This window comes from Podarcis raffonei, chromosome 3 (assembly GCF_027172205.1).
Source record: "Podarcis raffonei isolate rPodRaf1 chromosome 3, rPodRaf1.pri, whole genome shotgun sequence".
Taxonomy (NCBI): domain Eukaryota; kingdom Metazoa; phylum Chordata; class Lepidosauria; order Squamata; family Lacertidae; genus Podarcis; species Podarcis raffonei.
This window is the reverse complement of record NC_070604.1, coordinates 69,824,033-69,849,066: the sequence shown is the minus strand read 5'-3', so window position 1 is coordinate 69,849,066 and position 25,034 is coordinate 69,824,033. Positions and strand designations below refer to the sequence as shown.

At 39.3% G+C, this 25,034-nt stretch overlaps 1 protein-coding gene across 1 annotated transcript in view; it reads right to left on the bottom strand.

Moving 5' to 3' along the window:
• TIAM2 (TIAM Rac1 associated GEF 2) overlaps positions 1–25,034 on the bottom strand; it is a 121,430-nt gene that overhangs the window by 38,356 nt on the left and 58,040 nt on the right. The window contains exons 8-15 of the mRNA XM_053382230.1: positions 21,549–21,734; positions 19,620–19,766; positions 16,126–16,197; positions 11,266–11,433; positions 6,596–6,700; positions 5,572–5,650; positions 4,065–4,157; positions 3,526–3,786 (exon numbers count right to left, since the gene is read on the bottom strand). Coding sequence (XP_053238205.1) covers positions 3,526–3,786; positions 4,065–4,157; positions 5,572–5,650; positions 6,596–6,700; positions 11,266–11,433; positions 16,126–16,197; positions 19,620–19,766; positions 21,549–21,734 — 1,111 coding nt within the window. The remainder of the gene's footprint in view (positions 1–3,525; positions 3,787–4,064; positions 4,158–5,571; positions 5,651–6,595; positions 6,701–11,265; positions 11,434–16,125; positions 16,198–19,619; positions 19,767–21,548; positions 21,735–25,034) is intronic.

Here is a 25,034-nt window from a genome sequence, read left to right as displayed (position 1 = left end):
TTTGCAACCATTAGAAGAAATGCTAGCTTTCAGCTTATCCAAAGAGCCTCCTCATTTTCTCTCTCTCCACCCCCACCCAGTCCCTGTTGTCTTAGTTCTCTCATTACAGATCACCACAAGATTCCGAAACAACAAAAAAAGAAAACCCTAACTAGATACAGATGACCATCTTAGCACACCTGGTGCCTTGATAAAATCCTCTACTACTACCGATAGAAATGACTAGTGCATTCATTTTGTTAAAAACTGCTCTTGTTAACATTTCCAGTTAATCTAGTGAACTCCTTCCTAAAAGCAGAACAGGAAACAAGTGTCATGAAGAGAGCTTTAGAGTGCTGCACTGTGTAAAGAACTGATATCCCCTTATTGCAGAACACATTTAGCTGAAATTTACATTGCACATTGTTAAACTTAGCTTTACTCAGAGCAGACACACTCAGAGCAATGAACATGACTAAGGTGGGTCGGTTAATTTCTCGGATATTGCTCTAATTAAAAACAACAACAAATGAATTATCAGGAGAAGGGCTGGTGCTTCCATGCTATGCTTTTGAACTTCTTGGAAGTACCCAACTGGCTATTACTGGAAACAAAATGCTGGACTAGGTGGGCCTTTTGACCTAAGGGAATCATTGCAGCCATTCTGTATGTCAGAGTTGGAGAAACCTGTGGCCCTCCAGATGTGGCTGGACTCCAACTCCATTTGCACCAGCCAGCATGGTAGGTAGGGATGATGGGAGTTGTAGTCAAGCAACATCTGGAGGCCAGAGGTTCGCCACGGCCGCTGTACTTAAACCAGAGCTGGAAGTGGAAGACCCAGATCTATATAAATCATATATAAATCATATATAAAACTAGTGATTTTACACAACCTCATGCAGACACAACTAAGATGGTAAAGGTAAAGGTACCCCTGACTGTTAGGTCCAGTCGTGAACAACTCTGGGGTTGCACACTCATCTCACTCTATAAGCTGAGGGAGCCAGCGTTTGTCCGCAGACAGCTTCCGGGTCATGTGGCCAGCATGACTAAGCAGCGCACAGAAACGCTGTTTACCTTCCTGCCGGAAGTATCTACTTGCACTTGACATGCTTTTGAACTGCTAGGTGGGCAGAAGCTGGGACCGAACAATGGGAGCTCACCCCATTGCGGGGATTCGAACTGCCGACCTTCCAATCGGCAAGCTCTAGGCTCTGTGGTTTAGACCACAGTGCCACCCATGTCCCAACTAAGATGGTAGGCCACTGCAAATGAAGTCAGGGCATAAAATGTGAGAGAACATGGGCAGAAAAGGGTAAACTCATTAAACGGATGCATTCAGTCAAAGCTGTGCTGCCTGTACTGGTTTCTATAACAAGCCATTTGAAAATGCATAAACTAAATGCCGACACACTATAATCTGATAAATGTGACAGACTCTCTCACAGAGATTAATTTAGAATAATTATCCCTGCCCCCAACTCATTGTAAACACGTCTGCCTTGGTTGCTGTCTGAATCAGACAGTCAAAGCCAAAATACCTTTTATCCTTTGGTGTCTGGGAGCAACATACATTTCTAACAATTTCCTATTATAATATATGGAGATTAACACAAGTTGCAAACATGTCCCTATGGAACAATGAATCCGGTAAATGGGCACATACCCTTACTATGGCGAATGAACTAGGTAATGCTGGCTTATGATATCAAGCTAACAATCTGAGTGATAGCCCTAATAAAATGAAGAGTAATTAATTAGCACCATAATTTTTGTTTTATGACATGAGCTTTTATATGCCAACAGTCAATTTAATAGTATTTAAAATTGGACTACGACCCATGAGGAAGATGCTTCTTACTGTGCCACAATTCTTGCCATCATTTTTTACTTTAAGTATGACCTAATAAAGCTGCTATTTTATAATTAAATCAACCCTAGAAAATTCTCCTTAGTGACCTTTCAATTTTTAGAGGTATGAAAATATCAGATCAAAAGCCCTTGATACATTGAATCAACCACATTAATCACTTACCCAAGAACAACACACTTCAGTTACACTTTCAGCCAAAGTTTAATAGCAACCTCTACTGTAGGCAAGTTGCTGATGCAGAAAATAAACCACATCTCTGGTCAGTGTAGACACTGCATAGCAAATAAAAGCTCACTTTTTTTCTTCTTCAGAAGAACATAAAATGCAGCCATGGATTCAATGAGTTTGATCAAAGGAACGGTGGCCTATTTTTACTGCTCAAAAATCACCATCTCAATATGCCTTTTTACCCATGGAGAAAAAAGTATGTATATGGATCATTTCCTCAATGAATGGAAAAGCAACTTGGGGAGACATTTTGGGGTAAAAATTAAAATATGGCAGGATATGAAATGATTAAGCAGTCTCTTAGATACCATTTCTATGATCAATTTCCTAGTCCCCTGGGTGGCTTTTTATAAAAAGAAAATGTTGGGCAATGGTCATCTGCATCCTTGAATACTGAACATGCTCCCATAGTTTCTCCCATAAGGAAGCTGCCTTACGCAGAGCCAGACAACTGGCCCATATAGCTCAGCACACTGACCTTCAACAGCTCCTTCAGGGTTTGGGGCAGCGGTCTCTCCCAACCCTATCTGGAGATACCAGGAACTGAACCCGAGACCTTCTGCATCCAAAACAGATGCCCTGTCCCTGAGCTACACCCCTTCCTGAGCTACAACCCTTCCATAGTGATTTAGTGTCCAGGAAAGAAATTCTGCTGATCTCACCAAATCAAAGTCCCTTATGCTGAACACAGCTTATTTGCAATAATTTGTTAATGTTTCTCCTAAAAACTGTACGGAAACAAACAGCTACCACCATCTCCCCTTTACTGCTTCTGCTTCTTTTGCTGCTTCTTTTAAGTGGCTTTCTGGCCCTCCAGACTAGCCCTCCAAATGTGTTTTAAAGACACATTAAAAAATATCCCAGCTATGCTTAGATATTTAAGAAGAAGCCCTGTGCTTCTCTCTTATTCTTGAAATGTATGGTCTGCCTTCCCCCCGAGGCTTCCAGGGCAGCTTCTTCCCCTGGCAGAAAAATTGCTGCTATGAACCCCAACCAGACTGATATCACTCCTTGCCACAGAGGACTCTTGGGCCTCCAGAAAGAAAGATGCATCCAGGGGTACCCAAAGCTACGCACTAGCTCCTTCAGAGAGAGTGCAACTCCATCTAGAACATGTAACTTGCCTATCTCCCAGACATGGGAAGCACCCAGGTCTGTTCTAATAGCAGCAGATTAGACTCTGAAAAACATGTCCTCTCAGATCAGCTGATCATATAAACCACTCATTCCTTTTTCGATGCCTTGTTTCTTTCTGTCTTTTTCTCTTTCTTCTTTTTTAAAGGCTAACGTCATTTAGATGACATTAAAATAATTGCATTTGGCCTTTAGGTACATAGAGAACTTTAAAAAGAAGACACCATCCTGATATTATCTAGAAGCAATCAGCTATGACAAAATGAAAAAGGAAGGAAGGAAGGAAGCATCCATCATGAGCAGTATCTCACCATTTGCTGTATTCTTTTTGAAGTTATCCAGAAATTCCTCCAGGAGTTGTGACTGGTTAGGAGGGGGTAGAGAGTTTCTTGCTTCCCTGGAAATGTCACCATCTGACCACGAAGTGCATAATGCACTTTTATTGCGGCCAAGATTTGTAGTCAAAGTCAGCTTCACACTTTTCTCAGAGAACAATAACTCCATCTGTCTGAGGTCAAGATCACACACCGATTCTCCATTTATAGTCAAGATTTCATTGCCCACACGTAACCCTGGGAGCATGAGGAAGAGAAAGTAAAAGAAGATTGAGTAAGCATATTGGAGCAGTCAGAAATATTCAGCTAACCGTATAGCACCTTAATTGTTCAAACCAGTACCCTGGTCTTCATATTATTACATATTAGGCCATTATATAGACTTTGATGAAATGAACATGTCTAACCGTTATTTTCTCAAGGTTGATATTTGCTTTTTTGTGCAAAAGGGCACTCACTCCCATATATACCTCATTAGCAAAGCCTACACACATATGTAACAAGGCTGCACAAACCTTCTCTGTAAGCCATCCCATCAGGGAGAACATCACTTATGAAGATATGGGTGAGATGCTGGCATTCATCCACTTGTGCAGTGACCGCAAATCCTGGAGTTAAAAAAAGTAGTGCTGTTTTAAATTAGTCTTAAAACAATTCTAAAAATCAGATCATCAGATAGTGAGTTGAAATACTCTTATAATTGAAAATAATCCTCTTTTATATTACAACAAAGGTGTAATTGCTGTATTTTGATTCTGTCCTACTTAAGAGGTTTTTTTTAATGGTAAGTGGCATATAAATTGTATTAAATGAATAAATATGTGTTTGTTTATTCATTCCTTTATTATTACATTTGTATCCTACCTTTCGTTCAAGGAGCTCAAGGTGGCAAGCATGGTTCATTCCCCCCTTTCCATTTTATCCTCTCAACAATCCAGTGAGTTAGGTTAGGCCAGGCATAGGCATAGGCAAACTCAGCCCTCCAGATGTTTTGGGACTACAACTCCCATCATCCCTAGCTAACAGGACCAGTGGTCAGGAATGATGGGAATTGTAGTTCCAAAACATCTGGCCGGCCAAGTTTGCCTATGCCTGGGTTAGGCTAAGAGACTATGACTGACTCCAAGGTCACCCAGAGAGCTTCATGGCTGAGTGGGGAATGGGTACCTAGCATCTCAGGTCCTGTGGCCAACACTCTAATCACTACACCACACTGGTACTGCATCTTATGAATATTTTGCATAACATGAGACATGAAAGCAAAATTGTGTTTATAGAATTATTAATAAAATGCAGAATTTTTAATTTTTTTAATACTTTACTGTGTAGCAAGAAGGGCTGGTGTCTTCAGAAGTCCCATACTCCCTACCAAATGACTTCTACCACAGTTCATCTTAGTTTCCCTGCCCCACACACATATACTGGCACTCAAAAGTCTCACATTTTGTTTCATTTTTGCAGTTGTCCTCCTAAAACGGAAGTTCTGCAGCTACAGAATGGCTCCGGATACCCTGGAGCCACAATTTCCTTCTAGCACAATCAAGGTCAACTAAACAAAAGACTAGCAACTAAGTCAGTGCACACATTAGGAATACCATGTTGGAAGCAACTTCAAATCTTATCACATGGCAGCTGTTTCCACACAGCAGGCTGTTAGTATGAACCAACTCATCACGAAGATCTGCCTATTTTTCCGACACCACCAGAGGATCAAAAAAAGAAGTCAATCTTAACTTGGAAAAAAGGGGTAAATGGTGTGCGTTGGTGTAATTTGGGAATATGTTCTCCCACATCTGATTTCTGTTCAAGGTTAGGACACCAGCTGTGATGGGCTTCTTGAAGCAGCTAAAGGCTATAGGCCTCTAGCATGACTCATCCACACCCACCCTTTCTCCAAAGAATGTATGTACATGCATTGGCAGGTATAAATCTCTGTTACTGAATCTCTTCAGTTTAACTTAGTAGTAGTAGTTTATGATGCACCGGCATCTCTTAAATTTATATTTTGGAAACTGTACTCACCAAAATCAGTTATACCCTCATTCTTGGTCAGATGCACATGATAGATACATAAAGGAAAGATTTCTATTTCATCATATATCTGTAGGAGAGAAAATACAATCTTAACTTTTTAACTGTAGAGAAATACATCCCAAAGATTTACTTAGAAGGAACTCCCAACCTAATCACCATTGGACTAATTTTGTTTCAGCTGCTCTGGGTCACAGTTTCTAGGTAGAGAGATACCAGTTATTTGATTTACTATATTTTAACCAAGCAGGATCCCATTTATGTTTTGTGCCTCAGGTGCCATACTCATTTGTGCTCATTGTACACCACCTTAGAGGTGGAGGATGGAAAGAGTTGTGAAAGTTAACTTGTGCCAACTATTCAACTATTTATCATTTAGATCAAACTAGACATGCTGACTTTGATCATGTGTCTTTCCTGTTCACATATCAAAAAGGGATTGGGACAGTCACCTATATATTTTTCCTTCCACCACCACCCCCATTATTTTTAATTACACATTTAGCATCAAGTATAATTCAGCCCTAAACTAGAGCTAGGTATTTCAAATTTATGTCCACCCAATTCATTTGGTATTCATGCATTAAGGCTGGCGTGCCTCAAATGTTTCTTTCAGAGTGAACCCAGGAAGAAACTGCAACCTTCTACCCATATTTATTAAGTAGTCCCATCTGAATAAACACAAATCTTCCTCCTCCAGCACATATAGTGGTTTCTAACCTATTTCAAAGAATCATAGAATTGTAGAGCTGGAAGGGACAACAAAGGTCATCTAGTCCAACCCTCTGCAACAATGTGACTGATGAAGAGCAAGTGTTGAATGAGTCCAACTCTGCTCCATCTTGCAATATTTGTCTACCTTTTTCATTTGTATGTTGTGAACCACCCTGTGACCTTTGGATGAAGGATGGTATATCAATCAATCAATCAATCAATCAATCAATAATACAAGGGTGCAGTCCAACAAGTAAAAGGTCTGAAGAATGAATTGCACATCTTTCATTGTGTCACTTGCCTGATCTTGTATGTATTCGTACACTTCAGGAACATAGTGCTCAATATTTTCATCAGTGAGCCTTTTAAGTTGTAAGCCATGGTGTCTTGGTTCCAGCTGCTTAATCTAATGGATGAAAATAATATATCTAGAATTCAGAAATCATTTCTAAAAGTCTAGATGTCACAGCAGATGCACACAGATACAGTCACCAAATGATGCAACAGCAATCTTCAATAAGCCACTTCCTAAATAACCACCATAAATAAACTTAAGTTGTACAGATTTCACAGCAGCAGTTTTGTTGCTTTTAAAAATCAAAAGGTTTATAATGTTTATTCCTGCACATAAAATTAACTGTCTGGTAAGGTGGGTAAATAAACTTTGAACCTTGTTCTCTTCCTCAGTTTAAACTGACATCTGTTAAGTTTCTACAGGTCTTCCGGATGGCTTAGTTCTGCTCCGTGAAACATACACATCTGATGTATAAAATGCATATGTGCACACAGGCTGTTAAGAGAAGGATGTTCTGCATCAGCTGGCTTTTATTGAACACTTTACTGCCAATTTCCTCTGAGATCGTGAAACACCACCTATTTTTTCCACAACATGTGTTACCTCCAGGAAGCTAAATAACGGAAGAGGGAGGACTTCCCTCAAGAGATTGTCCTTACAGAGTGAAACCCTTGAGGTACTGTTCCTTAGGATAAAGCTGAGGTTGCACAGATCTCATTTCAAGCATCAACAAATTAACAGCACAAACAAAACAGTCTGTGCACCCATTAAGAGATAGGGTTGGTACCTATCAGGCCCTTCCATGCTCAAAAAGAGTCCTTACATGCAAAGAAGGATTTGATCCAATGGAGGCTGCAACCCTCCATGCCACCTCCCAGGAAGGGTCCCCTCAACCCAGCAGAGCAGATGGGAGGGTGCAGGAGGCTTCAGAAAGGACTGGCAAATACTGCCTTCCCCCACCTCTTCTATTAAAGAGTGCTGAAGAAGCCCTTTCTGCTGCAAACACAACTTAGTTCATGGGATCTTTTTGTTGAATGGAACTCGGCTCATGGGATTGCATCTTCTAGCTACACATTATTTAGTTGAACAAGGTAATTCAGCAAGATTTTGGGCACAATGTGATTTTTGCAATGCCTGTCACATTTTGATTTATCTGATTTAAATGTGTGTTTCTTGGATTTGTCACATTAATAAAAAAAAGAATGCCAGCACAAAGAATGAAGGATCTATTCCATAAAACCTGGATGAACAAATGCAGTGGTACCTTGGTTTCAGAACAGCTTAGTTTATGAACAACTTGGATTAAGAACACTGCAAACCCAGAAGTAGGTGTTTTGGTTTGTGAACTTTGCCTTGGAATAAGAACATGTTTCGCTTCCTGTTGAGTGTGTTCCATTTGTAAATTGAGTCCCCCACTGCTATGGGAAAGCACGCCTTGGTTTAAGAACGCTTTGGTTTAAGAACGGACTTCCGGAACAGATTAAGTTCGTAGACCAAGGTACCACTGTACTTGGAAATGGTTGCAATCCTGCACAATTTGTATCAATTTAGTTTCAACTTTGAGTAACCAGCAGAAGTTTTTTTCAAAGAAAAAAGTACCAGTAAGTGGTTGTTATCCAAATAAAACATTTCAGGAGATGTTGATAACCAGCACTATTACTGCTGTAAATGACCAAGTTTTTATTTACAAAATCTCAATGAATCTTTGATGCTACAAATAAAGCACTCTTCCTGGTTTGTTTATTTGTTTAGGCAAACAAGTAAATGAACAGTAGCCTAATATACTAAACTGTATCTATCATTCACCACTATAATAATCCATAAAGTATATGAAGACATGTAGCGGAATGTAAGAAAAATAGCAACATATCCAAATTTGTATATAAAATCAACTGCTTCATGGTATCATCCATTCTTTAAAAGACATGTTTGTGTTATTGCTGCTTTCACATGAGTTTGTCTTCTTCAGCACCTTACACCTCAAGAGAACTGCCAAATGTACATGGTACATTGCAAATGTTCTGATGCAATTAAGCTGCTGAAGTTGACCAGGTCCCAGTTCACACCTTGTGAACTTGACTGCTACAGTTTATCATATCAAGATGGATCCATTTGCTCACACCCTCTCTTTTTCCCCTTTCCATTGTATGGCTGACTTTCCATTGTATGGCAAAGTATCCTAATCTTCATTTGTAGTTTAAGCGCTCCCTGTAGTTCCGGATCAGTACTTGGCTTACATATTCTATTTTTCAAAGAGGCCTTTAAACCACTGTTTCCTGATTCAGATGTTTGAGCGTTCACCATATTGTGAGGTGAAGGGAGAACAGAAAGGAGAAGGAGGCAGCAAACAAGCATAAGGCGTCCAGAGGCTACTCACAGGCATCTGACTGGCCACTGGGACAACAGGATGCTGGACTATTTGGGACATTAGCTGAATCTAGCAAGGCTCTTTTTATGCTATTGTGACTCATTTCTCTGGATCATGATTATTTCCCTTGAACCTGGTCTATGATGAGTTCAAATATTATTTCTGTGACTATGTGTACATATTTGTAAAAGGATAGATTATATTATAAAGCAGTAGTTTTTTAAGCAAAGTACTGTAAAGCAATTGGGTATGTGGCTCTTTTTAATGCTCCTGCATTAATATATTTTCTATTTATTATCTTACCTTGCTCTGGTATTTGTATGTTCATTTAGAAACATATCAACCTGATATGCAATAATCTTTTGTTAGATCTAAATAGGAAGCTAGAAATCGTCATTCTTATCCAAGTATAAAAATGATGTCAGCAGGTAATGGGGAAGATCCTTAACTGTACCTACTACACAGACACAGTCAGATTATTTAAATACAGTGGGAGACAAGCAACCTATGCCCCCCCTTTTGTCCTTATCCACCACCCTTGTGCCAGACACAAATGCAAAACACACACAAACATTCAAACACCACTTTGCACTAAAGAATGAAGACTCCCAGCACTCACCAGAGAAGTATGGAAATGTAAGAAAAAAGAACCAGGAAAGATGTAGCAGAAAGGAGTCAGCATTAAGAGACTGCTTATGAAAAACATTAAAAGTATTCAGAACAGAAAGAAAGATAAAACAGAAACAAAGTTTTAATTGAAAAAGAAATCAAAATAACTTCAGATCAATGAAGTGATATATACAAAAAGAGAAGCTACAAAAAATAAATAAATCCCCAGTATCTACACACAGATATTTTACCACAAAGTAGTTTGTTTTTATGAGAGGTTATTATAGTTCTTCTTCAAGGTTTTCCTTGTTCCAATAACAGTATTTTCTCAATTTTCCCTTTCCCCCAGGCTTCAGGTCTCTCCCGCCACCTAGTGGCATTCCCTATAATACATTGCCTTTTCCCTTATTAGTTCATAGAATAGGAAACACAAAGATAAAACTAGAAGCTAAAGTGGGTAATAAAAGCAATTTAAATACATATATTTGTAGTGACTTTGTATAATTAAAGCCAAGCATATTAACATCTAGTAGTAATGCCAGGAAAAGCCTGATCCTCCCCTCTCCCCTTCTCCTATATGACCATGGGCAGTTAAGGGTGTGCAAGACTGACATGTCCTATTTATGGCACCTAAAGTGAAGCTACAGTGGTGCCCCGCAAGATGAATGCCTCGCAAAATGAAAAACGCGCAAGACGAAAGGGTTTTTCGGTTTTTGCGTCGCTTCGCAAGATGATTTTCCCTATGGACTTGCTTCACAAGACGAAACGTCTTGCAAGTTCTTGCAAGTTTGTTTCCTTTTTCTTAAAGCCGCTAAGCCGTAAATAGCCGTGCTTCGCAAGACGAAAAAACCGCAAGACGAAGAGACTCTCGGAACGGATTAATTTCGTCTTGCGAGGCACCACTGTACTTTAAGGCTAACCTTAAACTGAGAGGCCCAGACTAATTTTACTGGTGAAGTCTATCAATAACCATCAAGGGTGATTCAGAGGGCAACCCCTAGGCCAAACTCTCTCCCATCACCCACACTTGCCACTTTGCTTTGCTTATCCAGAAGCAGCACAATAAAAAGCTGAACACACTCCAGTATTATTAAAATCAAATAAATTTAATTGGGCTTAATTTGGGTTTTTCAGGCATTCAATGACTGGATTTTGTGTCAAAAATATATATGTGTGTGTGTGTGTGTGGTTACTTTTTGCCACTAACTGTGATTCTGTGCACATGGGTATGTTTGCATTCAAGTCATTAGGGTTTATGAGTGCATTACCTATATTTTACTAAGGATACGTCCATTGATGTTATTGCTTTCTGTATAATGCATTTTTTCTTATGATTTAAAATGCTGTTTCAGTGGTTTTGGAGAAAAAAAATACATTATGATTTGGCTTTCTAAATCAATTTGTTTTTATAGTACATTCTGAGATCCTGGGATTCAACTTTTTCATACCATGCTTCACTGTTACATATCTTTTGGCTATACTGGGGGCAAAGCCAATTCATAATTTTAGAGACAGAAAAATATAGTAGGTTAAAATCTGGTGCTTAGCTTTACTGGAGACTGAACTGCATTGTGTGCTGTATCATCTTACACAGAATCCTTTAAAGCCATATATACATATTTGCAAGGATGCAACACCTGGGCTTTAAAGTTCTAAGCAGTGGGATTAGCCAGACAAATTAAGATGAAGAATACTGTACCTTGCATGCCAGAGTCAAAACATCATCTACTCTGTGTTCTGGCTTGAGAGCTAGCATTACTCCTTGGCCATCAGGAAAGTGAACAGGTGACTGGATGTCCCAGGTATTTTCTTTTGAACAACTTTCTGGAGCTGGGCAGTACACATTTAGAAATTCATCTACTTTCTGCTGGAAGAAAAATATAACAATTTAGTAAAGCAGTATCACTTAAATATTGTTATTTGTTACTGATATTTTTCAAACAAAGAGTCCATTGTCTACTAATAATTGTGTTAACATTCACACATTGGGGTATGAACACCTCACTCTCCATTTTGGCTAACCCAACTAGAGTATACTATAGTACTATGGTAGTTTGGTACTCAAACACCTTGGCTCCCAAACACCAAAAACACAGAAGTGAGTGTACCGGTTTTCAAAAGTTTTCCAGAAGCCGAACAGCTGATGTGGCTGTTGGCTATTGTTTCCGGGGTGCCTGCACCAATCAGAAGCTGTGCCTTTGTTTTTGAACATTTCGGAAGTCAAACTGACTTCCGGAATGGATTCAGTTTGGCACTTTTGTTTTTGCTATTTATTTTGCATATTTGTTTTTGTGACTGTGTGGAACCCAGTTCAGCTACTGATTGATTGATTGTGTGACTGCAGAAATGAATAAAAGCCCCCCATCCAAACAATGACTATCATCAGTGCAGGTAAGAAAAAAATAATTTTAATTTTTATCATCTACAATATTTTATAGTACAGTACATTGATTATTGCTTTCATTTTATGGATCAGTGGTCTCGTTAGATAGTAAAATTCATGTTAAATTGCTGTTTTAGGGGTTGTTTTTTAAAGTCTGGAATGGATTAATCCATTTTGCATTACTTTCTATGGGAAAGCACGCCTTGGTTTTGGAACAGACTTCCGGAATGGATTAAGTTTGAGGACCAAGGTACCACTGTATAATCTGAGTGAAAGAAGATTACTAGAATGAAATAACAATGTGGCTTTTGTTCTAATTTCCCACCACCATACCTCTGCCTCCTACATGCTGCACTCACAAGAGACAATCAGCTGACAAGAGGGTTACAGGAAAGCAAACAAGAATTTGGAGAATAGGATGGACATTGCATGAATACAACCTAAGAAGTTCACTGAATCACAACTCACAGAACCATGATACACAGTTCTATTTAAGGAGGCCTGGCCCAATCATGAGGCAATTGACCCAGTTGGTGGTAAACTGGCACCCCTCCCAGGTCCCCCACCCATTTACCTCATTATTGGCTGGCCAGCTGGGATTCCCAGTCCTCATCCTGCTGTGGCCAAAACCTCAGGCAGACTCCCACCCAGTGATGCTAGGCTCTATACCACCACTCACATCACTTCCCTGCTTCACTCTGAGAAAGGACCAAGGTGTTCTTTTCTCAGAGTGAGGAATTCTGTGAGAAGTGACCAGGACAGCTCCTGCAACACTGCTGCACTGAAATAGTGTTTAAATCTTCTTCTTCTTTGTACAATCACTTTCCAGTAACTTTACTGGACTTTATGTACTTACTTAGAATTTCTCATCACAGTGACAGCAGAAGCGCTTTCCTGGTCAATTCACCCAGAATGCCTCACTTAGAGGAAGGACCAACCCTCTTGGTCCTTTCTCAAAGCAAAGCAAGGATGAGGTGCAAGGGGCAGCAGAAACACCAACAGCACTGCTGCTGCTAATGCAGCAGGAAAATGGGGAAAAAAGAATGGAGATGACACAAGGAGGAGGGGTAGGAACTAAGTCACTCTAATTTCAACTAATAATTGTAATTTTATTATTTATAACCCCACCCATCTGACTGGGTTGCCCCAGAAACTTTGGGACCACACTTAAGATCACTTCATACATGAGGTACATGAAAGCCATTCCATATAGTCACAATACAAATGTCTGTATCGCACGATCTTGAGCACTCAAGAGTGGAAAAGAATATATACGGTAATTCCATTAAATGACCTCTGCTCTCCAAATGAGTTTGATTCTTTTTCTCTTCATGTGCTTTTCAAAGTGAGAAAACGATACACAAAAAATATACAGTGTATAAATGATTCAACAGAATCATTTTCAGATGTTCAGATTTGTGTAAATTTCATCAGCAGAGGGCACTCCGTTTCAATACTATCTGGAAACAGAAATGTAATGCAGGGGATTCACACTACTAACAGTTTTTGGTGGGGTTTTTTTAAGGCTTAAGTTTCTTTTATCTTCCCAATTTTCAAACCTCAACTACCTTTGTCAAAACCATCCAGGTCCCAGAGCAATGTGATAACAGACAGACACTTGTTCTAAAACAACGCCTAAAATTCATATAGGCGTGAGTCTTTACAAACTGTTCTAGGTTTACTGTGACCAGGGGTAAGTAAACAAAAACATTTGTAAAAGTTTTGATTGTTTCATGGAAACGCTCTATGGTGGTTTACATTTTTTTTACTCCATCCAAATTTTCCATCTTTGAATCTAAAGGGGTTGTATTTTCCCACCCAGTAACGTCTGCAGAGTGAGTAATAACCACAGTACTTTATTCATCCATAGCCATGCAGAGGCCCGACAACACGTTCTGTTTTCCATAAATCTATGCCAGGGTTGTAGAGTGTACTATGCTTTGCCACGGTGTTGGTTGAAGAGCAGTTGGTTACTTCATGATTTTCCTGTCTTTGTTTTGTCACAAATTTTATATGAAACACCTCAGAAAACCTGCATGGAACATTTAATGGGGCTGTGCTTCACTGAACTCATCAGGAAGTCTCTTGTAACGGTTCGTTTTTGTTTTTCTTCAAAATTTCCTAACAGAATAGGCTTGTTTCCAACTTTGGTGGTTTTGCGAGCTATGATGAATCACTTTTTTTTAAAAAAAAGTTGTTGGATGAGGCATGAAGGAACTGTAGAAACTCCTACAAATCTGCAGACAGTTATTCAAGTCCTTCAAACGTTTACATAGATGGAATGCCCAATCTTATTCATTTAGCAGACATAAGACCAGTGGCTCATAAACCAAGTTCCACAGAAGGAATAGTTTTGGTTTAAAAATCCAAGCTCATTATAAAATTTTAGATTTTTCCACCTGACTTGAAAGCTACTGAACACTTCTGAGCAATATCCCAATAAATTTCCAAAGTACAGGATGTATGCAAAAAAAAAAAAAAAAAAAAAGACAGTGAGAGGAAAGATCAAGAGATATTCAGAAGACAAGCTTTTGTCCAATTATAAAGTTGCATTTAAAAGATCTCACTTCAAATGCAGCCTTGTCCACATTAGGAGCACAAGGAAGCTGCTTTATATTGAAACAGACCATCTTCCTCAGTATTGTCTGCTCTCCAGGGGTTCAGGTAGGAATCTCTCCCAGTCCTGCCTGGAGATGCCAAATATTGAACTTGGGACCTCCTGAATGCAACACAGATGCTCTACCCATGAGCTATACAAATAATACTAACAAACCCATCCCAGCATCCCAAGGCACAAGAAGGTCAGATAAAGAGGTCTTCTACCTTATAAGGTAAAGAAGAAAAGAAGGCTGATCGCCGAAGAATTGATGCTTTTGAATTATGGTGCTGGTGGAGATTCTTGAGAGTCCCATGGACTGCAAGAAGATCAAACCTATCCATTCTTAAGGAAATCAGCCCTGAGTGCTCACTGGAAGGACAGATCCTGAAGCTGAGGCTCCAGTACTTTGGCCACCTCATGAGAAGAGAAGACTCCCTGGAAAAGACCCTGAGGTTGGGAAAGATTGAGGGCACTAGGAGAAGGGGACGGCAGAGGACAAGATGGTTGGACAGTGTTCTCGAAGCTACCAACATGAGTTTGACCAAACTGCAGGAGGCAGTGGAAGACAGGAGTGTCTGGCGTGCTCTGGTCCATGGGGTCACGATGACTAAATGACTAAACAACCACCACCACCTTATAAGACTTTTCACTGTTTGGGAAAATAATTTTTGAAAGTGTGACGTGTCAACTGGCACACTTTGTAGGTGCTGGTGATAAAATGCCTTTTAAGAAAATAATTTAAGCTTTTAAAATTCCAGAATGAACAAGTACGTGAATTAACCAGGGTACTGGATATTAAGATGGAGGGTGCACTTCTATTCCCAAGAAAAAAGAAAGCAAACAGGTTTAGCTTAAGTTTGAAATAAAAGGCCTAGAGTCCTGCTGAGTCCTGCTGACAGGACCATTGAAGTGATGCACAGCCAGCTATGCTTATGGTATTATTGAAGTGTTCGCTCATTAAAAGCTTTTCAATTATGACAGCTGGTTTGGTCCTGAAGCCTGCTTACCCCAGAGGAAATCTACATGACAATTTCTTCTTGTAGTAGAAAAATGAGTATTCCTAGCACATGCCGACTAAAGGATAGAGGAAAACACAAAGAGGACATACTAATAGATCAAAAGGAGGGTGGGATTGGAGAAAATCAGTCAAAAAGTTTCCTTTGGTTTGCAGTTCATACAGCTGCACAAGGGGTTTAAGATATACATACATACATACATACATAATGATTGCTTCAGTTTTTAAAGACTAATCTGTATCAAATTACAACTACCCATGTTAAACGAATATTGAATATATAGGTAGCCATGCCTTCTGTTCCTTGTTTGAGGATTAGGATTCAATAGGAATTCACTACTTATAAATCCATGAAACATTAAGGTGTGGCCAAATGTATATAAGTTATGACTTGCTAATAGTTTCACATGCACATGACTAGCTAATCCTTTTTACTACAAAATGTATTAAGTGGTTCTTTGGGGGGGAGAGGAGGGAGAGAGAAACATAGATAAATCATGATTTAAGAAACACATTCAGAAAGTGTGATAAATAGTGAACAGCAAAGATTTAGAACCCTTACCTCGGTAGAATTACTGGAATTCTGAGGTAGCTGTGTTCCAGTAAATCCATGCCCTCCAGTTGAGTCAAAAATCTAATTAAAAAGAATGTGTATCCTAATATAAACAAAGCATTCCTTGCAAAACGGTTTCACATGCACAAAAAAAGGAAGGAGAAGCTAGTGAACTTAGATCAGTAAAGCCGAACAACTGAAGAGTAGTTTACTATTTTTAAATTTGGGTGTTAGTGTGTGCAGGCATTCCAGGAAAAGGGCAGGGTGGAAGCCCCTTGCACTAAGAGATTATACTGACATTCAGACCTTCCATTTTCTATACGCTAAAAATCACATGCATGCACTATATAATTCTGACAGCTGAGAGCATTTTGTACACACTAGCCCTAGAGTCCTGGGGCAATTGTGCTAACCAAGCAGCCAACACAAACAGCTGCCGATCAGGAAGCTGACTTTACATCCAATTGCTCTCAAGCCTTTCCAAGGATCATCCTGATAACCAGTTTCTGAGCAGCCACTCTTAGCCTAGCTCTCCTTTCACTGCCAACTTGGAAGAGAGGGATGCAAATAGCTTGACTAAGAGAAAGTATGCCCCTTGGCACATTGCCCCCAAGTCCAATTATGTCTCCCAAATAGTTGCTTCAGTAATGAAGAGAATGCAGAATGGCAGTGATCAATGGTGAGTGCATTTGTTTCAGAGATAGCATATTAGGAGTCCAAGTGATTGTTGGTGGGGGGATTGTACTTGGAGAACTCTTTGGGCCAAATCCTTCCTCTCCAGCAACAATTTGTTAGGCAGGCGAAGGGTTGGTGCCAGCATGTTGTTTCAAATACAGTTGGAGAATTCACTGCAAACTTGTTACAGTTATCAAACTAAAACACTCTGGAAAAGGTTCAGGGCAATCCTATATCTTAATCTTTCATCCAGCCATGTTTAAAATACACACCAGCAACGTCATGCACTCAAAGTTAACATACAGCAATTAAATACCAGTGCAAATCATGTACTACTATTTTGTTGTTGTTGTTGTTTATTAGATTTCTCACTTGCCACACACCATAAGGACCCAGGGCAGGTTTCAACAATAAAACATACAATTATAAAACAAATAAAACAGTTACAAAACTGTTGTAGCAGCTGAACCTAGATAGCAGTGGCTGAACCCAATATATGAATGACAGTAACCAATGGCAGCTGTTTTTGCTGAGCAAGACACAGAACTCAATGAGCTGGGGGTTTTTGTGTGCGATTTGTATGTGATGGTTGTTTTGCATGTAAAATTTCTAAGCCTTAAGAAACATTGGATCATGTACTCATTACCCATGTCTTCTCCCTCTCCACCAAAGGCACTCCCTCCAGTTCCCACCTGGTTAACACTAACTGGGATTTGAAGCCAACCTGGTAAACTGCAAGCCCTTTAGTACATTTCAAAGGTAAGTTAGGACTCAGAATATTTATGATGTCCTCCCCTTTCTCCTTAAAAACATTATTACTATAAAGTCTGTTCTACTGATGTGTCACTGCTATCATTTTTATTACGTCTCAATAGCTGGGTTTTCGATAAGGAGCATGTGAGAAATGACTTGAAGATAAAAGCAGAGCTGTTTTGTTGTTCCGATATGCTTCTGATTATTAATCTGTATCTTATTAAATGTATTTTAAGATAAGGAACTGCGCTTATGGCTTTAAATGATTCACAGCACTCATGGCTGCCATGTACTTCATACAGTGGGCATAATGGAAACCTGGTGGAATGGAGGAAACCAGTGGGTTATCTTCAGTTATAAACTCTATAGGACGGACAGGGAAGGACACACAGGACATGGTGCCATTCTGTATGTCAAAGAGATCATTAAGTCCACTGAGTCCAGCAAAGTAGAATTCCCCAAAGGATTTGTTCAGGGTCATAAAATTATACATGGCATGGAGAAAGTGAATAGGAAAAAGTTTTCCCCCCTCTCTCATAATATTGGAACTCATGGACATCCAGTGAAGATGCATGTTGGAAAATTCAAGATAGATATATGACATGTTCACATGTCATAAGGTTTGCTTGTTAAAATGAAGGAATTGGGATAAACTAAAAATTGACATAAAGTTATAAGCCCCTAGCTATGTCATGTTTCCAGAATATCCATCTTCAGATGAGGGCTCTAGCTGTGATATTCTGGTCCAGTCTGCAGACTGAAAACTTACAATATGGTTTGATCAAAGTATTCAATTGCGATAACATAATATTTTACAACTTGGCTCACATTTCCCATTTGCAAAGTAGGATATTATGGAAGGTTTCCTATTAAAAACCATTTAACCCAGTGGGATTTGCAAAAAGAAGGCAGGGTAACATTGGTTCCCACAGCTGATGCTTCATACTTTCCCATGTTTCTGAAGAACAGTGTAGAACTTTGCTTTTGGTTGGGTTATGTTTACTAAATTTGTGTAACGTTTCTCACAGCAGAAGTCCCAAAGAGATTTACAATGAGACATGCTTCATGTTGTTTATAGTTAAATGACATACTTTATAATCTTTCCAAACAATGTGTCGTTAAGCCACATCAAAAAGATAGGTAGCCACTGTATGTAAACATAGATAATGTAACTTCCAGTCTCTTCAATTTGGAGAAAATATATTAGCAAAGTCATTCACTTGAGAGAGGCTGTTATCAATTTTAGAGTGACTAAATTAATAATAATAATCCAGGAACAAGAGAAAATAAGTTATGGATTTGGTACCTAGGTTCTATAGATATGAAAAGGTGTTCCATTGATTTACAGTTACAGTAAAGTTTTCAGACTGGGTTTTTATTTCCATGTTTCATTACATTTCTGGAACCAGAGAGAGGAAACCTATGTGTCACTGGTGATTTCCCAATCATAATAAAGTTTTACTTTATTTGTATTGCCTATCTTGGCCACATTTATCCTCCACTCTCCTGTTCTTGTCTATTAAATGCCCACAGTATTTATTTAAAGGGTTTTTATATTTTAAAAAAGTACTTCAGAGGAACCAGTTGCGATTAGGGAGCTCCTATCAACTGAGAATTCACCCACATGTCTTCTTTAGGGAAGAGGAGGAAGCTGGTTTCATTCTGATAAAACTGCCTTTATCCATGTCTCCTTATCTTGCTGGTCATTTGAGAACACATCACTCAGCTTCACCTTACGGAAAGGCCTGACTGTTGCAATGGCAAATCCAGTGTCATATTTTATCATCCTGCATATCCTGCCGTTGCTGGGAAGTGACTTTTATCACTCCTAACTACCTAGGCCGAGATTAGCATCTTACAATGACATCTGAAGACTGCCTGATGTGGGAGATGCTACATGCAACTGCAAGGAAACATGGTGTGTGGCATGTGTGTGGCTGCTGGCTTTCTGCACACCACTGTTTGAAATAACCAATTAGGCATCCTACACCACTGATGGATCATCAATGCAATTTTAGAACAATTTTATAGATTTTTTTTAATTAAAAAAAATATATGCATCAACTGGAAACTACCTGTGTTATAGATGGCCTTTTTTCCTTTGCCTTTCTTGCAAGGGTGTCCAGTCCCTTAAGCGAGGAAAACAAACCTTTCTTGCTCCGAACCCTCTGTGAGAGAGACAGCGTTCGCTTCCTAAGAGCTGCCTCATCCCTGGAGCAGATCTAATTGATAGAGGGGGGGGGTAAACGAGGAAGATACAAGCATAGTTATAAATATAAGCTTTTCATAACTTGTTCATCAAAACAAAAGGTAGCAAAAACCTAATTATAATGAAATGTGACAGAAAAGATGAACAGTGCAATCCTATGTATATCTGTTCAGAAATATTTGTCATTGAGCTCAATGGAATTTACTCCTAGGTGTAAATGTGTCTAGAATTGCAGCCAAAGACATTAAAAAAACAAACCCCGCACACACCAGCTACGATTTATCTGTGAAATACCTCCTGCCAAACCCACATAAGCTTTTGCAAAGCAGCCAACAAAGAATGGTAAGCTGTGAACTGGCCGGATTCCAAAAGGAAGAGATGCATTGTAACATGCAGGGTAAACAGTGTGTTTAGTGTAAGGCTGAATTATAGATCTTAATAGAATGTGGCGATACCAGCATCCTAGAGAAAGCTTTCCGAGCTTTGAAAAAATGATTTTAAAACCATTTTTGGAACTAATTTTACTTTGCTTTAATTGGACATTTTAATAGAGTGTATGCATTTTTATATTTAATAATCAGTTCTATATTTCAGTAATAATGAGAACATGGTGTTGTTGGTTTTTTTTAAAAAAGCTATACTTTTTCAACATACACCAGCAATATACATAATATATACATAACATGGTTAGTGTATCATAAGATTTTACTAGCAAGTAGATATTATATCTCATTTTTCAACAAAGTATCATTCATGTTGTTTTGAGCTTAGTGTTTTAGAGAGAAAAAGGACAATATACTGTTTGCTTTTTTTGGTAGAAACTTCTTTCAGGATCATTTCAAATGTTACAAATTTCCTACATGGCTGGCACTTCTATGGAACGAATAGAAGTAGTTAAAAAAGAACAACCCCACATGAAGATCATGTGTGATGATCACACATTCATCTATTTCACTGTATCTACAGCAGTGGCCAGTTATAGATTCCCATGGGGAAAACAGTCATGTGTGCCATTGCCACAAGAATGTTCATGTCTTTTCCAATATGAGAATACTTTTACAGTAAGGAACTCAGCTTTGCTTACATGGAGTTCCATTTTTCCACATCAAGTGAATCAGGTGTGCATCACTGTCTAGCTACAGTAATGGGCTGGATGAAGGTAAATAAATCGCTAATGAATTCTTATAAGATAGAGATGTTGTGGTTTGGCAGTTCTGAGAATCAGATGAACAACCTGTTCTTGATGAGATTGCACTATCTTAGAAGACGGGTGGGGAGGTTATTGTTTCATTTTTTTCTTCTTGATTTTATTATGTGTTTTGTGTTTTTATCATGTATTTTTAAATGGTGAATCACCCTGAGATCTGCGGCTTGCGCAGAGCTTCCTGAAGCCTGGAGAGGGAGAGGGGTCGGTGCGCACCGACCCCTCTCGCTCTCCAGGCTTCAGCGAAAGCCTGCATTCGCCCCATAGGATGCACACACATTTCCCCTTCATTTTTGTAGGGGAAAAAGTGCGTCCTATAGGGCGAAAAATACGGTAGTTATTACATTTGTAAACCATCCTTCATCCGTAGATCTCAGGGCACAAAATACGTAACAAAAACAAGAGTGGGGGAATAAACCACACAAATCAAAAACCCCTCCCCCTCCCCTGATACACATTTAAAAGGGTATAGCCAAAAGCCTGAAGAGGACCATATGTTATGGAGGGAGGGGGAAGGAATTATGCTTTCCTGCATCTTGTCACAAATAAACTCCTCTATGAAACACTTATATGAAGCCGTGTCCAACTCACCAGTGCATGGAAGGATGAGACAGAGAAGATGCCCAGCCTTCCTAATGCCATCTTTGAAGGACGACTGGCAGCTGCCAAAAGGCTCTTTGGATTTGGCAATTCCCCGCCTTGCAAGCTGGCTAGATAACAGCGCATCCTGAAGAGATCCATGTTAAATTTCTCCAGATTCTGTTCCCATTGCTGGATCTGTTTATATACACAAAAATGAAATAGTAGAAGAAAAATTAATGGCTTGTGGAGGGTGGTCAAAGCTCTGCACCCTCAGCTAAATCACTTTCATCTGTAGCATTCGGAGGGCTGATTAGTTGCTCACGTCCAAAAAGACATTCTGTCACACTCAAAAAATGAACCCTCAAAAAAATGGATCAAAATAAAACAAAGTTGGTGGCCTTAGCTGCACACTGACATCATTATTTAGGAAAATAGTTGGTTACCCACAGAAGCCAAACATTTTTAAAAAAGGATTCTTGCAATCCATAATGCTCTAGACTACTTACCGATTACATTATGCTTCCTATCTGGATTGCACCACATAGGTTGCCCTGGGTATAAACAGTATTTGGGGCTCTGAAATGTTGTCTCACAATATGGGGACAATTTTTTCTGGATCACAGTCACCATCTTTAATTACTATGAGTGACCTACTCGGTGGAAGCATATTCAGTAATACACAGAAAAGACAACAAAATATATGCACACCCTCACAAGGTCCAAGATGCTTCTAGTTACAATCAGTTTGTTACAAGGATACAACAATCTAATTCCCATCTTATCTCTTTGGTTTAAAGATTAAACAAAGTTTGAAGGAAGTATTTTAAAGTTGTCTCTTTCTACTCCTACTTTAAAGATGAAAGGTACAGAACCGCCTTGTGGAAGCACACATGTTAGCTGATAGGAAGCAGAAAGGGCCCAAGAGAATCTGTTGAAGGCTGTTCATAACCCAGTCCCTTCTCCAAGTTTATAAAGCCTTAAACATGCAATTCATCACTCTGTACATAAAAGGTTGATAATATAAATAAAATGTTAATCATGAAGGTGATTGCAATGAGTTAATTTGATGAATAAATAGCATAGTGGTACGACTTATGCCTTTACTTTAATGATGGAGCTATGCAAAAACTTAGGACCCCACAGAGACTGTTCCTCCTTTAAGATGTCCTGCTATTTTATATGATGATTTTGTCAACCACATTACAAACACCACACACAAAAACTTTTTTACACTTCAATTACTACATCTCAGAGACAACCCATATGGCATCAATATAGATGACTCACCAAGTATTTAGGTTGTTTCATCTTTGTTTTACAAGGCTCTCTCTAAAGCCAATTTGATACAGCACATATTTTACTCATGCAAATCTGGGAAGCCAGAACCAAAAGGCTTGTGAAAGATGAGATCAAGTGGCTGATCCAAGATAGATCTGTGCTTCCCATGGACAAGCGGCTGTCAGGGAGAGTCACTGAGTCACAGGGTAAGTACGGAGGTAAAATTTTATTATTGTTGAGACTTAATACAGAGAGGTTTATCCCCTTTAAACACCCTTGTTCTGGCACAATTCTCCAAGTGAGGTTAGATTACTTCTTGGGGCCGTAAGCCTTCCAACTTGAAAGGCAATTCTGAGTACTTTTTCAGAGGCCAAAAACAGATGACGGACATGATATCCTAATGAAAGAGGTAAAGATCTGCACCTAGTGAAGGCTTACTAATGTAACTGGTTCATCAGAGAAGAGGGCAAGTGACAGTGCTCAGGTCTCCACTTTCGCCATCTCTAATTGGCTTGCCCCAGAAGCCTTCTAAGTCCTGGCCTACACAGTAGCTAATTAATAAAGAGATGGGGGGGAATCTCCTGCAGCCCAATTGAGCTTTTACCTGTGCAAGGCTAAGTGTCCTGAGACCTAGAGTAAGTATTCTTTTGAAGGCACTGCATTGCTAAAATTCAGCAGCTTGGAGACTTGGAGGGGGCGGGAAGGAAGGCAGGAAGGCAGGCAGGAAGGAACTATTCTACCATGTGTTTTTCTAGTCAGTGATAACTTTTACAAAAGAGGCATTTCTATCTCCTTTTAAAGGCACCTACATTGGACACCACAAAACTAGGTCACAGGCAGGAGTGAATTGCACCTCACCTCTGTTCAGAACAGACAGGAGTGTGGGTGTCCAATCATGGCACCCAGTGAAATGTGATAATGTTTAAGGGGGTGTGCTCACTGTGTGACAGGCAGAATCAGAGCACACAAGAACTGAACAGGAAACGCAGTCATGTTATGCACTCTGGATTTTTGAGGAGGCATTTACTGAGACCTTTTGTGGGTACCATAGGAGATGTTGGTGGGCACACTGGCATCTGTAGGTGCCACTGACCCCACCTTATGATAATTTCACTCATGCCATTTTTATGCCACTATTATTGTAGTGAGAGAAAATAGTACTCCCTGATCTCTCTGTGTGAAACATTTGATCCAGGTAGGGGAAGGTCTTTATGAATTTCTATGAAATTTCAGCCTAAGAGACACTTCTTTTCTATTCAGTTAAGGGCCTGCTTTCAGCATTAAACAGAGCATGGGGTTTTCTAAGATTTTCTAATAGACTTGGCATCTACCCTACATATAACGCAGAACATAGTGATTTCTGCAGATTCAGCTCCTGATCCTGCTAAATTCAGTTCAGCTGCAACTGTACCTGAAACAGTTCTTTCATCTAAGATATAAAACTGGAGATCCCATCACCTTGTCATGGTTAAAGATCATTTCACACTTATAATCATAATCCCATTTCACACTTATAAACATAATGCCATAATGGTTAATTCCATTTAAAGCACATTTATTTCACAGTACTTCATATGCTGTGGATGATAATGGCTGTGTTCTTACAGGTTCCTTTAAAATGAAAATACAAAGAGCACTGTAGTATTTGAGACATTATAGCATGGGCCTTCATAGGCAACAGCCTCTCTGATCACTCAACTACAATTTGTTAAAGTGTTGTTTGCTCAGTCTCTGTATTTGCTATGAGCAAATACATGATATCTACCCATTACTATGAATGTAAAAAGATTTAACAATTCATATCCATTTTCAGGAAAATTACAGCTCAAACCTTCCATGATTTAGCAAGCTAATATGGTTGCAAGTGGATTTTTTACAGAAACAAATAATGCACAAATGACAGCTACACTTGCGCTAAGATTTCCGTAAGTTGAATTTATGTCATACGAAAATTCAGCTGAAACATGGTGGAAGGAAGGAAAGGGAAGAAAGCATCAAGAGGATAGAATAAAAAGCTGTCTGAATGCAGCCTTTGCTAATTAATCTTGTCTCTTCTACATCTGTCCAGAAACCAGACCATTTAGAAAAAAACAGAACATAGGATTACCCATGACTGAGGACAATGGAAAACCTCGCCAACTTTGGGGAATTGCCAACTTTGGGGGATTTGGCCTAGATCAGAGGTTCTCAAACTTATTTGGCCTACTGCCCCCTTTT